This window comes from Brassica napus, chromosome A5 (assembly GCF_020379485.1).
Source record: "Brassica napus cultivar Da-Ae chromosome A5, Da-Ae, whole genome shotgun sequence".
In the NCBI taxonomy this organism is placed as follows: domain Eukaryota; kingdom Viridiplantae; phylum Streptophyta; class Magnoliopsida; order Brassicales; family Brassicaceae; genus Brassica; species Brassica napus.
In genome coordinates, this window is record NC_063438.1 from 26334176 (window position 1) to 26348885 (window position 14710).

Consider the following 14710-nt stretch of genomic DNA (forward strand, 5'->3'; position numbering starts at 1 on the left):
TATCACGTCCTGTTTGATGACCAAAAATGTATACGATTTAAATAGAAAAATAAAGTAACATGCTGTTTTGGTACGTAGTATGAGTCAACCTACAGTGATAGTAGTGGGCAGAGCTAACAGAAAAGAGAGAAGATGGATAATTGGTAAACTATGTCAAAGGTTAAGTTAGAGAAGGTTTAGATTGTTGCATCGGATTGAGATTTGGCGTGTGACATTATCTTTTAACTCTGTACTATTTGTGCTGCGTTAGGTGATAATATTAAACCAAACCAGAAATAACCCTAATGGAGGAGTTTTCTTAAGCTCCTTTAAAACATTTTATTTCTTCTGTTTCAACTCTGAAAGTAAAATTGTCAAAGGAATTAACATTCTTTACTTTAGCTCTTTAGAATCTATGTGATATATTGCAATCACATTAGTACATTACAAAGAATAAACTGATCTCCTTCTTAACTAGTTTCCTGACGTGGTTGTTCTGTTCCATACAACAAAGATTGAACTATTGCCTGACGTGGTTAACTTGTCAAGGCTGACGTCATTTCCAATTTCGTTTTGTCTTTTTTCCTCTCATTGAGAACTTCCCACGGAAACCAAATACATACGGATATGGTGAAACAAGCATAACAAAACTGGAGGTAGTGAAACATGTATACATCTATATTCTCTCGTCCAATGAAATTAATGCACTAATTTTTTTTTTAACTGTCATAAGAATTTACGGAGAAGCTGATCGGTTCTGTCTGTCTAAAGCCAATTTCATTACCAAAAAAAAGGAAAAAAAACCTGGAGGTAGTGAAACATGTATACATCTATAATTCTCTCGTCCAGTGAAATTAATGCACTAATTTCTTTTTAACTGTCATAAGAATTTACGGAGAAGCTGATCGGTTCTGTCTGTATAAAGCCAATTTCATAAACAAACAGAAAAAAAAACAAGAACCCACACAACTTCTTCAACAAAACTAGTTGCAGTCTCCACTTAAACGCTATCCAAAGCATCACTCTGCAACTCATCTTTGTTCCTTGAAGGAACTAACCTTTCCGTTGCAAGTCTCTCCTCTAGAGCTCTAGCTCCTCTTTCTCTGCAGCAACAAGATTTTTTTGGAAGATCAAAAGAAGGTCGGTTTTGTTTTTGAGAATCGGAAATAGTTTTCTCTTTGGATTTTGAAAAAATTATGATGACAATTGACAAACCAGAACTGTTTATTCTTAGAAACTGAATGAATAGGATCATTCATTACTAACCAAATCCTAGATTATGTTTCAACAATGTCTAGCCAAGAAACAATTTATACTAATGTTTGAAGAAATGATCTGCACTAGGTCCCAAATAGCTCTGGGCATTTGCATCTAATCTACCAGTAGTAGAGCATGAAAGAGATAAGAAAGTTAAAAAAAGGGTTTTTAGTAATTAAACCCCTCAACTAAAGATGAATCGTAAAAAAAACCCTCAACTAAAAATCCTGTGAAATAAACCCTCAACTTTAGTTCCGTTAACATATGTTACCCTCCGTCTAAAAAACCGTGACGGAGGGTGACATATATTAACGGTTTATAAGTTGAGGGTTTATTTCACTAGATTTTTAGTTGAGGGTTTTTTTTACGATTCATCTTTAGTTGAGGGGTTTTATCACTAAAAGTCATTAAATGTTATTCAATTATTTATTATCATTTATACATTGTTTTAAGATTTATAAGCCTTTAAAACTAATTTATAAATTTTAATACATTAATATATTTGTATATTAATTTATACATCTTAAATTAATAATTTTTAACACTACTTACAACTTATTATAACTTTGAAATATTAAATTATTTGATATTTGGCAATAGTGATATAAAAGAATTTGTGTGTTTATATCGTCATTGTCAAATATGAAATAATTTATAGTTTCTAAGTTATATTAAGTTTTAAGTAGTGTCGAGATAATTCATCCATGAAGTCAATCTTTCTATTTAGAGTACGACGCATTTTTTTCTATTTTCATGATTTCTGTCATCCGGTTCATACTTTTCCCCCCTCCAAAATAATGCATGATTATTTTTATTCTCATTGATTTCTGAATAACTACATTATATTTTTATTTTCTTGATCAATAATATATTTGAAACATAAAGTAATACAATAAATCAAGAACAATATAGGAAAGTATGAGCCTGATGATAAAAATCATGAAAATAAGAAAAAGTACGTCATACTCCAAATAGAAAGATTGACTTCATAGATGAATTATTCTCAACACTATTTAAGACTTAATATAACTTAGAAACTTTCAATTATTTGATATTTGAAAATGACGATATAAACACACAATTTTTTTTATATCACTATTGTCAAATATCAAATAATTTAATATTTTGAAGTTATAATAAATTGTAAATCGTGTTGAAAATTATTAATTTAAGAAGTATAAATTAATTTTATAATATATTAATGTATTAAAAATATAAATTAGGTTTAAAGGCTTACAAATCAATCTAAAACAATGTATAAATGGATAATAAATAACTTAAAAACTCTTTAATGACTTTTAGTGATAAAACCCCTCAACTATTTTTGAATCGTAAAAAAAACCCTCAACTAAGTTTTCAACATTATAAACCCTCAACTTATAAACCGTTAACATATTTCACCCTCCGTCACGGTTTTTTAGACGGAGGGTAACATATGTTAACGGAACTAAAGTTGAGGGTTTATTTCACAGGATTTAAAGTTGAGGGTTTTTTTTACGATTCATCTTTAGTTGAGGGGTTTAATTACTAAAAACCCTTAAAAAAAAGAAGAAGTATTTTACCTCCTCCTGGAAGCTTCAGCAGAGTCAGAGCCGGGTAATGGAGCACCGCTGGTAGTATAGCCATGGTCTTCGCTGGTGGCATTTGATCGTCCACAAAGCATCCGATGAAAGATCGAGGCTATAGGTTCAATCACCGATCTGCATTTATTGAGAAGAGGAAAATTTACAAGCAGCAAGTAAGTAAAGTATTACTTTGTGAGCCAACTCGAATGAAAAGAAGTTAAATATTCTTTCACCTGAGAAGTTCAGGAAAGAAGGTGGAGAAGGCGAAGTCATCACTCGGATCACCTCTGAGCTTTGTCTCTGGCCTCCTCTGTAAGTATCTGAGGTATAACCAGCCCATATACGTACCAAATATCAAAGTGGGAAGATATGCTGCTGAATTTAGTGTGAAGAAGCTTGAGGCTATTGACAAAACTAGCATAATAGAGGGCAACCACTGCAGCATATAAACCACAAGCAAGAATAGGATATGAGCTCTTCTTCAACTAGCCCAGGTTAAACTAAGAAAATGTCAAAGCTTTTATCACTTCTTACTAGAAAGCAAAAAAAAAGAAAGGGTTATTACTTATTACCTTTGCTTTTATCTTTACGAGTAGTACCTCCTGGTCAGGTATTATCTGCTTGATCCCAACAAGAAGGCCTGCCAAGACACCATGAAAACCAGCAAAGGGCATATATCTAACCCACGAGACAACATACAAGAGGTTATATAATTAAAACATCCCTTCATATACTAAAGTGAGAGGATATAATATAATAAACAAGAAAGAAACTTAAAGAGTACTCACAGGTAGATTTCGAGCCTGGTAATGTAGTACAAAGCAATGGCTGTAACGAAAACACAGAGATAGGTAAGGAAGTTCACGACGAAGATGAACTTAAGGAACTCCTTGGAACCCCAGACAGGCTCCAAAAACTTTCCCATAAAGAGTAGAGAAACGGTGCTGAATACAACCTGCAACAGTCACTCAAGCACTAGAGATCAAGACTAGATAGGAACAAGCTGAAGCAGAGAAACAATACCCCATATACAGAGAGTTCAAAGTAGCCGCTTGTAATCAGATTCCAGCCAAAAGGAATAGTCCTAAAATCAAGAGAGTGTAACACAAGTCATGAACTGAACTAAAGTAAGTCTGATTACACTATGCAAAGAGCATCAAAGATCATTTCACAGTGGAAATTTCAAGAATTCGATCATCAAATTCGCATCCTAGGTTAATACAATTTCTCATCTGATTTGACCTAAACGGAACCTTAACCAATCAGTTTCACCGCAGGCAAGATCAAAATTCGAGTGAGTAAGGAGGAGGGGATACCTCGCGGGAATGAGCGCGAGGTACGTGACGGTGGCGGGAACGAAGTGAACCAAGACGTGGCCAACGACGAGCACAAGAGCGAGGCCTTTGCAGAGCTTGGTGAAATTGGTGAACATGCTCGCTCCCTGAAATCAAACAAAGGTAGATCAGAGACGACGATTCGATTCCAAACAAAGGAAGAAATCAAAAGGATGTCGATCAGATCTCGTAGATCTTTCGTACCGGAGAACTCATCTCGCCGGAGTATCGGAGAGAGATCTGAGATCTCGTCGACGCACAGCTGAACCTTAAACCGGAGATTGTTATTATTTAATTATACTAAACGTGTTACCGGACTTGTTGGCCCCATATCTCTAATCTCTCTCTACATAAATATAAAATAAAGAACGCGGTAACTATTTTCAACATCCAAGAGTAACCATGATTAACCCGGATTTTTACGGTGGGGGTTCATGGCTATGTTGCACCGAAACGGATACGGATACAGAAACGAAGATGGAAAACGGCAAAACTAAAAATTTATAGGTACGGGTACGGTATATATATATCAACAAATATATGTATATGTATATTTATATACTGAAAAATGAAAAAAATATCATTGTAAATCTTGTCTAGTGAAAAGTTTATAAACTAAAACATTAGAAAGAAGGCTATAAATTCAAAATCTTAGTTTAGACTTTTATTTCTTATTTTTTATTTGGATGAAAAGAAAGGGAACAAGCTTAAGAAAGAAAAATATTAAAACAAACTGTTCAGAAACATTCCATAATTACATGTTTCCGTCTCCGGTACGGATACGTCAATCACTTTGACGTCTCCGTGCTTCATAGGTTTTTAGCTTCGGCTAAAAACCATTTCTTAATTTTTAATTGAGAAAAACTAAGAACTGTCTATTAAATAAATAATATAAGAGCCGATTCTTACTCGACAAAAATGTATAAAAAAAAAGTGTCAAATCAAGAACACTAACTTAAGAACCATGGTTAATCATGTTCTAATGTATGCTCTAATGTATAGTAAAAAAAATGTGATGTTGACCAAAAAAATATGTGATATTAAGAAATTTCAAGTAATTATTCCAGTTAATTAAGGCTAACTTATTATTTAACCATCTTGTTTATATATTAATCTACTGCTTGGATTATTATTGTATTCGGGTTTTTATATTTTTGCTTCATCAAGAAGTGGTGTGACACATTTGCAACTTGTAATGTTATCCTATCCTCAAAAAGGGAAAATTGAACAAGATTAGTTCCTTTATGGTGCTGACTGATTAAAACAACACAATAATATATCCATCTTAAGAAATTTATACACCGAACCATACATTAATGTTTAAAAGGAAAATTGGATTGAAACTCTTGATCGTTTTTCGTAATATTTGGATATTGGTTCTGAAGAATCATCAATCAAGTTATGGCTTTTTTTTACATAGGGTTTGAGGTGGATCAACAAGAAAGTAGCATCTCTAATCAAAACAACATAAAAGAGGGAGACAAAAGAGTGTTATCAATCATTGAGTGAGAGGAAGACATTCAAGTTGTATCTCAAGAACACCTCTCTCCACTTTTTGAAGCCTGAGGGATATGTCTTGTTTCACTTTTCCTTCGTCCTGTGAGATTATCCCATCACTCACCAATGTGTTCTCTTTGCTCGCCACCCAACTCCCCAGCTGCATCGGTTCTTTTATGCTAGATGTCTCGTAAGCTATTGCTGCACTCACCAATGGTTGTATGTCTATCTCTGCCTCCCCCATGAAATCGTCTGTCGTGAATGTATCCTTGTCGTACACTAGCTGCAAAACGTTACATGTTAAAGAGTTTGGTATAACTCGGTGTACTAGTGTTTAACCTATTTTTATAGCAGTTAAACAACAACTAGTTAATAGTTTTTTGTTTTATAGGTTCAAGAGCTGAGTACAGAGCTCTCTGTTTTCAGTTTTAATAGATTTCACATCTTTTCAATATTTTTTAAAAACTATAAAGACACAAACACTTACCACTTTGAGAGGAGGCATCTGCTCAGGTATGGAAAGCATCAAGGTCTCATTCCACACAGGATTCAAGTTGTTCTTTATCACTCTTGTTTTCACCGACTTCAACAACGTAAAGAGAAAATCAGAATAAGTTTCCATGAGAATTTAGTTTTAAATCATACAAGTGTAGAGAGATTTTGAAGAGAGCTTACTTGTTGTCCAAGAGAAAGGATAACATAAGGATCGCTGGTCATTACATCTCGAACCGCTAGGTTTGTTCCTTTAACCACATTAACTCTAATCAATCCGACAAACTCAACCATACCTGCCTATATAACACACCCACAACAACTAACATTAGCAACATTTATTACCTAAATGTATGCATGCATGTCCACTGCTTATTTACCATAGAATTGCTCTTCTTGGGGCATTTGTGATCAGATTCTCTTCTTCCCCAGCTATTCCTAAATGCTTGACCAATACGGTTTTTGGCAGACCGGTGGCTAGCACTAGCAGAACATAAAGACGGTAGTGAATTATTTATTATGGTAGGCTGCTCATAAGTGCACAAAGCACTATCTTGTGGATCCATAAACTGGTGCAACTCATATTTCTTCCTGTGGATTTAAGATACAAACAATGAGATGATTATAAATAAAATATGATTATAAACAGATTATAAGTAAAATATGTCACCTGATGAAATCATTGCGTTCCTCATTATTAGAATTTGGTTTTGGTTTCTTTAACTGGTCCATGTTGCAAGCTTCGAATCTCTGGTTCACTGCACTGTTTCCACCGTACCCTACAAGCATATCAACTTGCTCATCTGTCCACTCATCTAGCTTAATTGAAAAAACCTGTGATTAACGGCCAAATTAATTAAAAGGCTCTAAACATATAAAAAAGCAGAGAGAAGCCAGATTGTGATGAGAGAGAGTACTTTTGATATATGAACTCCAAGGCTTCTGTGTACTCCAGAACACTTAATGCAGATAAATACACCAAGACTTAACGATCTACACAACACCAATAGAAATGATTCAATCTATCAATAAAAAAATGTACAAGAACACACATATATATGTCAGTCAACTTACACCCATTTAGGTTCAGGAGATCCACAGTCAGCACAATACTTATTACCAGATTGCTTCAACAACTTCTCCAACCGATCTCGAGGATCTGAAAATACCAAACAGGAGGACATGAGACCATCTACATCTTTAACTTAGAAAAGTTTAGATATTACCAGAAGTTGATGTCTGAAAATCCTTTTGAAGAGTCCCTCTTGGTGTCTCTGAACATAAAAGGTCATATAAACAAGCATGCGACCCTGAAAGACAAAGCCAAACATTTAAAAAAATTTCATAGGAAAGACTTGGAGGAGATTAAAATGATTGTGTTGGATACCAGAAGAAACTTCGATAGGATTGACATTTGTTTGGCCGAGAGACATTTCTAAACTAGACCCGAGACAACGAGAACACGATAGATGTTCAGAAAAGAACTGGGACATTCAAACAGCTTTTGTCCGAAAGATTCCACTACATGCCCTGAACGAGAATCTTTAAGAAAATAAAGGACAAAACATTTGAATTTTATTTGAGAATCAGTTGAATATTTTGGTAGAAGAGGGAGAACAACAGATTGTGTTTGGTATAACTACCGAGGAGGGGAAACGTCTAACCGAAGAAAAAAACAACAAAATTACGAAATAATTTGGAGAAATTGCATCATCCTGCAGACAATAGATGGAGAAACCTATGATTAGGTGTGTGTTTTTTTGTTTTATTTGTCGGCCAGAGATGAGATGAGATGAGAGGATAAAGAAACAACACCCAATGAGTTGAGATTTTCTTTCAATTTTATTTTGTGAAAATATCGTAATTGACACGTCATAAAACAATTATGATTTGCAAAACAACCTTACAGATATCTTTATTTAGAAGCACATCGTGACAAAACCACATACAAACACAAAACCAGTCGGCATATAGACCTAACTTAATGCACAAGTATTATTTTCTGGTCAGAAGAATATATGACAAAAAGTTGTTCTTGGTGTTTTCCATTTTCTGGTACACCTATATATATATATATATTAAAATATCCAAGTTTCTCAAGTTCATTAGTGAGACATGATGTCCTTTGATTTGCTCATAGCAGTAGTTGACTCTTGTGATTATTATTATATCGTGACTTGGTGCCTAATCTAACTCTCAACTACCTTGGTTCATAGCTTTTGACACTCTTTTTGATGAACCAGTTTAGGTGTTTTGACAATTTTGAACACATAAAAACTCATTACAGAATATCGCATACACATCCCCGGCATACCTATGAATAATTCTCCAATAAGCATCATGAACAAAACTCTCAAAAAAGAAAAAAAAAATGTTTTCATATTTTCAAAATAAAGCCTTACTTTCCAACGCCATGTAGTTGAGTGATATGAGTCCGGCGGCATCTTGAAGACAACATTTTGGTTTACTAGTTGATTTGGTTTGGACAAACCGATCAATAAACTGAATTTATTTTCCTAATCAATGTATGAAAATCATATCTAGTTATACCAAATTATATAAAAAATACATGTTAAAATTTAAATCAATGAATCGAACCAACCAAATTTACATGAATTAAGACAAAATTTAGTCAAATTCGTTTTAAAAAATTATATTCAACCAATAACTAAATTTGATTATTCTACTTTTCCTAAACAAACTGCCCGAACCAAAAATATTCAAATGAACCAAACTCGTAGACATACGGTTAAGATTTGGTTTTGTAAGAAGTCGCGGTAACTCTTGTTGGCCTTGTCCCGAAAGGCAAAATCCATTATTATTCTCCAAGTAAAAAAAAAAAAAAAAACTTAAAAAGCGGCGAGAGGGCAACCTCAAAATAATTTCCCGACAGAAAGAAAACACACATCAAAAGTAAGTAACTGTCCCAAAACCTCCCAGAGAAACAAGTGTTCCAAAGATGGCTAGAGAAACAAGTTGTTTGACTAGAATCACTGCCGGAGTTGCAATCGGCGGCGCACTTGGCGGTGCTGTAGGTAATCTTTCTCTCCCTTTCATTTTCCTTTTTTTTCCACTCGGGGGAAAACCCCTAAATCCCTATTTTTTATTAGTTTATCGAATGATTGTAATAATCTCGACGAATACATCGATAGGTAGACTTATACTTGTTTGTTGACAAAATCTCGTGTGTGTGTGTTTATTATCAGGTGCGGTCTATGGAACTTACGAGGCGATTAGATTCAGGGTAAATGGGATTTTCTAATTTCTACTCTCCGATGACATCTTTTCAAGCTTTTTTTTTTTAAAAATAAAATGAAATATTTTTCTAAAACATTCTGATGAGAGAAACTGGAAAGAATACTGAGGGATTATGCATAGGATTGTTTGGTTCTTCTTGGTGAATGCATACATACTCACTCATGGATATAGTTGTCTTATGCCTCTGTCTTCACTTTTGAGCATTAACTAATTGACTTGTGCATTTATGTCACCACCGTGTTAGAGAACTTTATTTTGGTCTAACGCTTCAGTTATGATTGTTTTGCTCTTGTTGTGTTTATTTTTGAGCTTGTGAGGATGATGAATTCTAAGTCTTAGCGCTTTATGTCAAGACTAGAACTGCTCTTGTTGTGAAAAATCTCAATCAAAATTAACCGTTTGGGGGATTGTATTATATCACTACTTGGTGATCATTTGTTCCTTCTTCTTTTTTGTTCTGCAGGTACCTGGGCTTATGAAGATAAGGTACATTGGGCAAACAACACTCGGCAGCGCAGCAATTTTTGGGCTTTTCCTAGGTGCAGGCAGTTTGATACACTGTGGAAAATAAGCTTTTTAAGTTTGGTGTGTCTTGCAAAGTTTCCTGGTGAAAGATTTGTTTCTTTTCTGTAAGATTTTGAGCTTTATGAATTATTAAGCGTTTTAAATGAATCGTCTCATGTGTTTCTGCCTCTATGTGAATCAGTTCAATCTATTGGGGTTTGATGCTTCTTATTAATGAATGAGAAGATAGAATCTTAGTTCCAAAATAAAGCATAGAAACTTTAGTAAAAGAAGCATGTTAAACCCTTTTATTAATGATAAATAATTATCTGTATTCAACCGTATATGCAACAATAAAGAAGCTTTAAATAGTGGGAGTGGATTGATTATTGCACATACACTCAGGAACAGGATACTTTGTAACATCTCTTCCAGCTTTGCTAACCCTTATCTCTGGCTGTCCTAGAGATTGCCTGTGTAATTTCTTCATCATCTTCTCAAACTCTGTCTCAGTCATTGATGTGTTCAAAAAGTATGGGAGCATTTGCCTTTTGTTTGGTGTTATAAGCTTCTTGTGTCCTTCATAAGCTCTGTGACCCTGAAAGATTAGTTAAACAAATGTGTAAACTAAACACAAACATTGAGGTGACCATTGAAACCAGTTAAAACCTTAAGGGTGTGTGTACCTGAATCGCGCGGCCCATGTTCCCTCCATGAGATGCCATGAACACATCACTCTCCTTGCATACTATATAGTCTATTGCTGCCATTATTGAAGCTCGTTTCGCGAAAGGTTTGAGTTCATGGGGCAATGCTATATCGTATTTGTTGTAAAGATGTGGGAATTCACTTGTTAACGGTCTCAAAGCTTCCTTTCCGCCCAGAGGTTCCCCTCCCGCCCAGTAGATCCTCGCGTCTCTCGGTGCTCCAAGTGCTCTAAGCAGCCTAAACACACACAAAAGTAGAACTGAAAACTTATGTCTCTCTCTTAACACATGTAAAGAAAACAGTAGCTCACTCACTCACCTTGTTACTTCCTTGGCATTTAACGGACATAGACCTGCGAGTTTCCTCTCATTAGGTGTCATGCTAGATTTGGCTGTTAAGAGCTCAGGCCGTTTGATCCCTTCTTGTCTTGCAATCTCATCGTACTTTGAGCTCAAACCAGTAAGGCAGCCTGTTCTCACCCACACGTCTTTCTCCAACCGAAGATGAAGCGCAATGTAAGGACCTTTGCTCCGCATCCTCTCTGCTAGCTTCTTCCCCAACTCCATCACCCTTGGCGAGAACTTCAGTGCTTCAAATGCTGCCTAAAACACACATGTTTGTTAACCGAGGAGAAGAAAAAGAAACCAAACACTTTTTGCTTACGTACCTTACAACGAAGCTTCTGGAGATCAGAGGGTAAGTCTTTAGACAATCTTGAATCCAATCTCCTTAAAAGCAGAACCCCATCCCTGTTAAACTGCATGAAACAACAAAGAATCTGATAAGGTAAACCAAATAGTTTTTTTTTTTTTGAATTAATCCGGTAACCGAAGTCAACCGACTAATCTGTGGGTCCCAGCGATGCCGACATTTGTAGCCAACGGGAATCAAACTACGGATTCACTGTATTGGGGTTATCCCTCAAGTGTCACTAGTCCAACCCCGTTGGTTTAAACCAAATAGTTAACCATAGAAGAGAGTTACTCAAAGGATGATGATGTATGAATCTTACTCGTTTTAGATAGTGTGAACGGATCCATTGAGGAGAGGCATTGAAAGGCATACCACCATCTTCTGTTGGTCTAGTCATTATTTTATTTGCCGGCAGCAAAGAGACTACCTTCACATCATCTGCTAAAACACTCTTGAATCTCTCTAAATCAAATATATCTGAAAACTCACTGCAAAAAAAATAAAATAAATACATTCAGAACATTCTTATGATCCATCTATGTTCAACTTGTTAAAGTTCTTACCTCTCGTCACCCCAAATTAGATTGACTTGCAATACTGGGACGACAAGAACAGCACCTAGGATCCTGGCAATCACAACTGCATCCACAATCTGATTCTTCTGCTGGTTCATCCCACCGGAGACAACCACCATCAGATACTTTCTCCTCTCTCTAACAACCCTCTTGCTCTCTCTCCTGTACGCAGCGCTGAAGTCCAGGCACGGCTTGTATCCTAATCCATCAGGCTGTTTCCAAAAAGCATGTCTAGAGGTGATGATCAGCTTTGAATCACCACCAAAGGTCTCATTCTTCTCCACAACAGCCACTGGTGGTTTTGGAATCATATCTAAAGATGGATCATCTGCATTCGGAATCTCAGCATGAGTACTGTTTGATCGGGTATACGCAATTGAATCCGAGCTCTGAAGTTGACTTTCTTGATGTGGACCGGAAGGAGAAAGACAAGGACCAAGTCGTGATACAATTCCTAAAACAGAAAGCGAGAGGAGACAGAACGCCCAGAGCTTTGGGTTTCTGAGGAGAAGAAACAAGAACTTGGTCGTGTTCCTCTTTGAAGATTTATTGTCTCGAAGAGACGAGGAAGAAACTGACTTTATGATCTGAGCTGGGACTGATATGTAGCTAACTTTGTTCGTATAACTGTTTTTCTTCTTCCATGTTCCCATCGCAAGTTTTCAAACAGAGACGATTTCTTTGCAAAGATGAGGAGATTAGTTACGGCGGGAACAGAGAAGGATGAATGTCTTTGTCGGGTACAACCTCTTCTTACATAACAGATTCGCTTACAAGAAGATTCTCCTCTTATTTTTAAATTCCTGGTGGTATAGTTCAATAATGGAAGTTAGTTGGAATTTTTTTTTTTAAACACAGGTTAAATTATCGATTATGTATATCTATTCTATTAAATATGGAAAAAATATTCTTAATCCATGAGATAAGTTAGAAATTAGTATGTAACTTTATTTTGACAACGAAATCTATCTATCTACATTATTATTATTATCCTTAATGAATAATTATATTTATTTGTTAGATTATATTACTGATTATAATTTAATAAAATATTTCTATAATTTTGTTCTTCCTTGTTTATTTTATTTGTCTTCATGTTATTCCTACTGTTGTCACACTAACATAATTAAAATATTTATTGGTATAAACATTATCAATTCAAAAATATTATACCATAAAAATACTAATACGTTTAAAATATCAAACTTATAGTGAATAACAATTTTTTATTAAAATGAAATATTTTGTATTATATAAAAGCTTAAAATATTCATTTAGTCAAAAACATTTAGAATGTATTATTTTGAAAATAATCAAATATTAATATAGATTTTCTTCCTGGTAAGTCAATAAATATATATATATATAGTATTTTAATTTTTAAATTTATATGATGAAAAACTAGTTTCTAGCACAATAAATACTTATTTTCAAATAATAATTATCAAAATCTTTAAATATATTTATTTTATTATTTAGTTATCTAATCTTTTATACTTGATTAAGATTTATAAAACTTTATTTCAAATATATTATATTAATTTATGATTAAAAATATCAATATTTTAGCGAATTTGAACGTAAGATCTCAAAACAAAAAAAAAAGTATTTTGGTAATTATGGGTCACTTTCAAAGATGCACGAACGAACAACACACTCAACTTACATCAATTGACTGAATAAACTATAGACCAATATATATATTTTATTAATATCAACTTCTTTGTCAACTATAATATATAATAAGATATAAGAAATACACATATATGTATACTATTTATTAGATAAGTATTTTAAATACTGAAGACTCATTCAAATTATTATTTCAAATAAAATATTGTATAAAGTTTATCTTTTTTTTTTGTACAATAATAAAATAATAATCGTTTTAATTTGCGAGGAAACAAACCGGATTAATGTGTTGATGAGATGGGCCAAGAGTTGTTATAGGCTCAAGAGTCTTTCATCAGATCCAGTAGGAAAAGTGCTCATTCGAGGAAGTTGTTAACAACAATACCATAATCCCTCATATATTACAATGATACAACTTATATGTTGTATGTATCATAGATCGAGCTGGAGATAAATATTTTTCATTGATTATTTTCTTTCTTATTCAACACTTATCCATAAATCAAAATACACAAATCTTTCAAACTTCAAAGTCTTTCTATATACATTGTGTTGGTGTTTATCTGAGGCATGAGATTATAAGTTCAAGTGGACTCAAATTATTAAGAAAAGCCCATTTTGTGTGTATAAAACCGATTATCACTTTAGAATATTATCCTCTACACCAGTCACATTGGCATTATTAAATTTTAGTAATGGTGAGGTTGTCTTGCGTCCTACCGGCAAAGTTCAATGAATGACGTAGTGAGTCCATAAATCTGTGCATATCATCAAGATCATATTTAAATTTTGGAGATGTTTAATATCCAATATATATATATATAGTGTTTTTACGTAATAGCTATTACCTATTATAAATAATTTGAATTAAATGGTTGATTAGCAAATGAATACATATATTCAAAAAAACAAAATAAAATTAATACATAATTTATAGTTTTATACTGTCAAAACGAATGGGGAGGAATTTAACAATGGCTAGACTTCAAAATGCAAAGCTATGATCAAGGCTAGTAGAGTCGTGGACTCACGTATCTTTGAAGCAAATCTAATAAAATAAATTCAATTATGGGATACCATATATTAACCCCCAATGAGAGAATATGATCCAATTATATATAGATATTAAAGTTTATCCTAAAAAAAATGTACGTGTCGTTCTCATTTGCTGCACCTTAATTTTATTCAATATACACAGACTACATGGGCACTTCAG

At 34.0% G+C, this 14710-nt stretch overlaps 4 protein-coding genes across 5 annotated transcripts; 1 reads left to right on the forward strand and 3 right to left on the reverse strand.

The window, feature by feature from the left end:
- Positions 1–790: 790 nt before the first annotated feature.
- Positions 791–4491, reverse strand: LOC106452861 (rhomboid-like protein 19). The gene is made up of 8 exons (XM_013895043.3): positions 4340–4491; positions 4118–4242; positions 3825–3885; positions 3590–3756; positions 3374–3479; positions 3035–3237; positions 2799–2936; positions 791–1082 (listed from the first exon to the last, which is right to left on the reverse strand). Exons 1-8 carry the CDS (start codon positions 4349–4351, stop codon positions 980–982), a joined length of 915 nt encoding a protein of 304 aa, XP_013750497.1. The 5' UTR covers positions 4352–4491; the 3' UTR covers positions 791–979.
- Positions 4492–5488: 997 nt separating this feature from the next.
- LOC106452862 (probable ADP-ribosylation factor GTPase-activating protein AGD11) lies at positions 5489–7953 on the reverse strand. 2 transcript variants are annotated; one of them, XM_013895045.3, is made up of 10 exons: positions 7768–7953; positions 7512–7666; positions 7351–7434; positions 7199–7283; positions 7042–7117; positions 6795–6958; positions 6505–6715; positions 6308–6424; positions 6120–6215; positions 5489–5915 (listed from the first exon to the last, which is right to left on the reverse strand). In XM_013895045.3, exons 2-10 carry the CDS (start codon positions 7615–7617, stop codon positions 5634–5636), a joined length of 1221 nt encoding a protein of 406 aa, XP_013750499.2. In that variant the 5' UTR covers positions 7618–7666; positions 7768–7953; the 3' UTR covers positions 5489–5633. The 2 variants fall into 2 exon arrangements, with proteins under 2 accessions (XP_013750499.2, XP_013750498.2); XM_013895044.3 differs by having other exon boundaries at positions 7512–7937.
- A 984-nt stretch (positions 7954–8937) lies between these two features.
- LOC106452865 (reactive oxygen species modulator 1) lies at positions 8938–10078 on the forward strand. The gene is made up of 3 exons (XM_013895047.3): positions 8938–9159; positions 9331–9368; positions 9846–10078. Exons 1-3 carry the CDS (start codon positions 9084–9086, stop codon positions 9951–9953), a joined length of 222 nt encoding a protein of 73 aa, XP_013750501.1. The 5' UTR covers positions 8938–9083; the 3' UTR covers positions 9954–10078.
- Positions 10075–12711, reverse strand: LOC106452864 (O-fucosyltransferase 24-like). Its single transcript, XM_013895046.3, has 6 exons — positions 11851–12711; positions 11607–11775; positions 11262–11351; positions 10913–11196; positions 10573–10831; positions 10075–10484 (listed from the first exon to the last, which is right to left on the reverse strand). Exons 1-6 carry the CDS (start codon positions 12513–12515, stop codon positions 10251–10253), a joined length of 1701 nt encoding a protein of 566 aa, XP_013750500.2. The 5' UTR covers positions 12516–12711; the 3' UTR covers positions 10075–10250.
- Positions 12712–14710: the final 1999 nt, after the last annotated feature.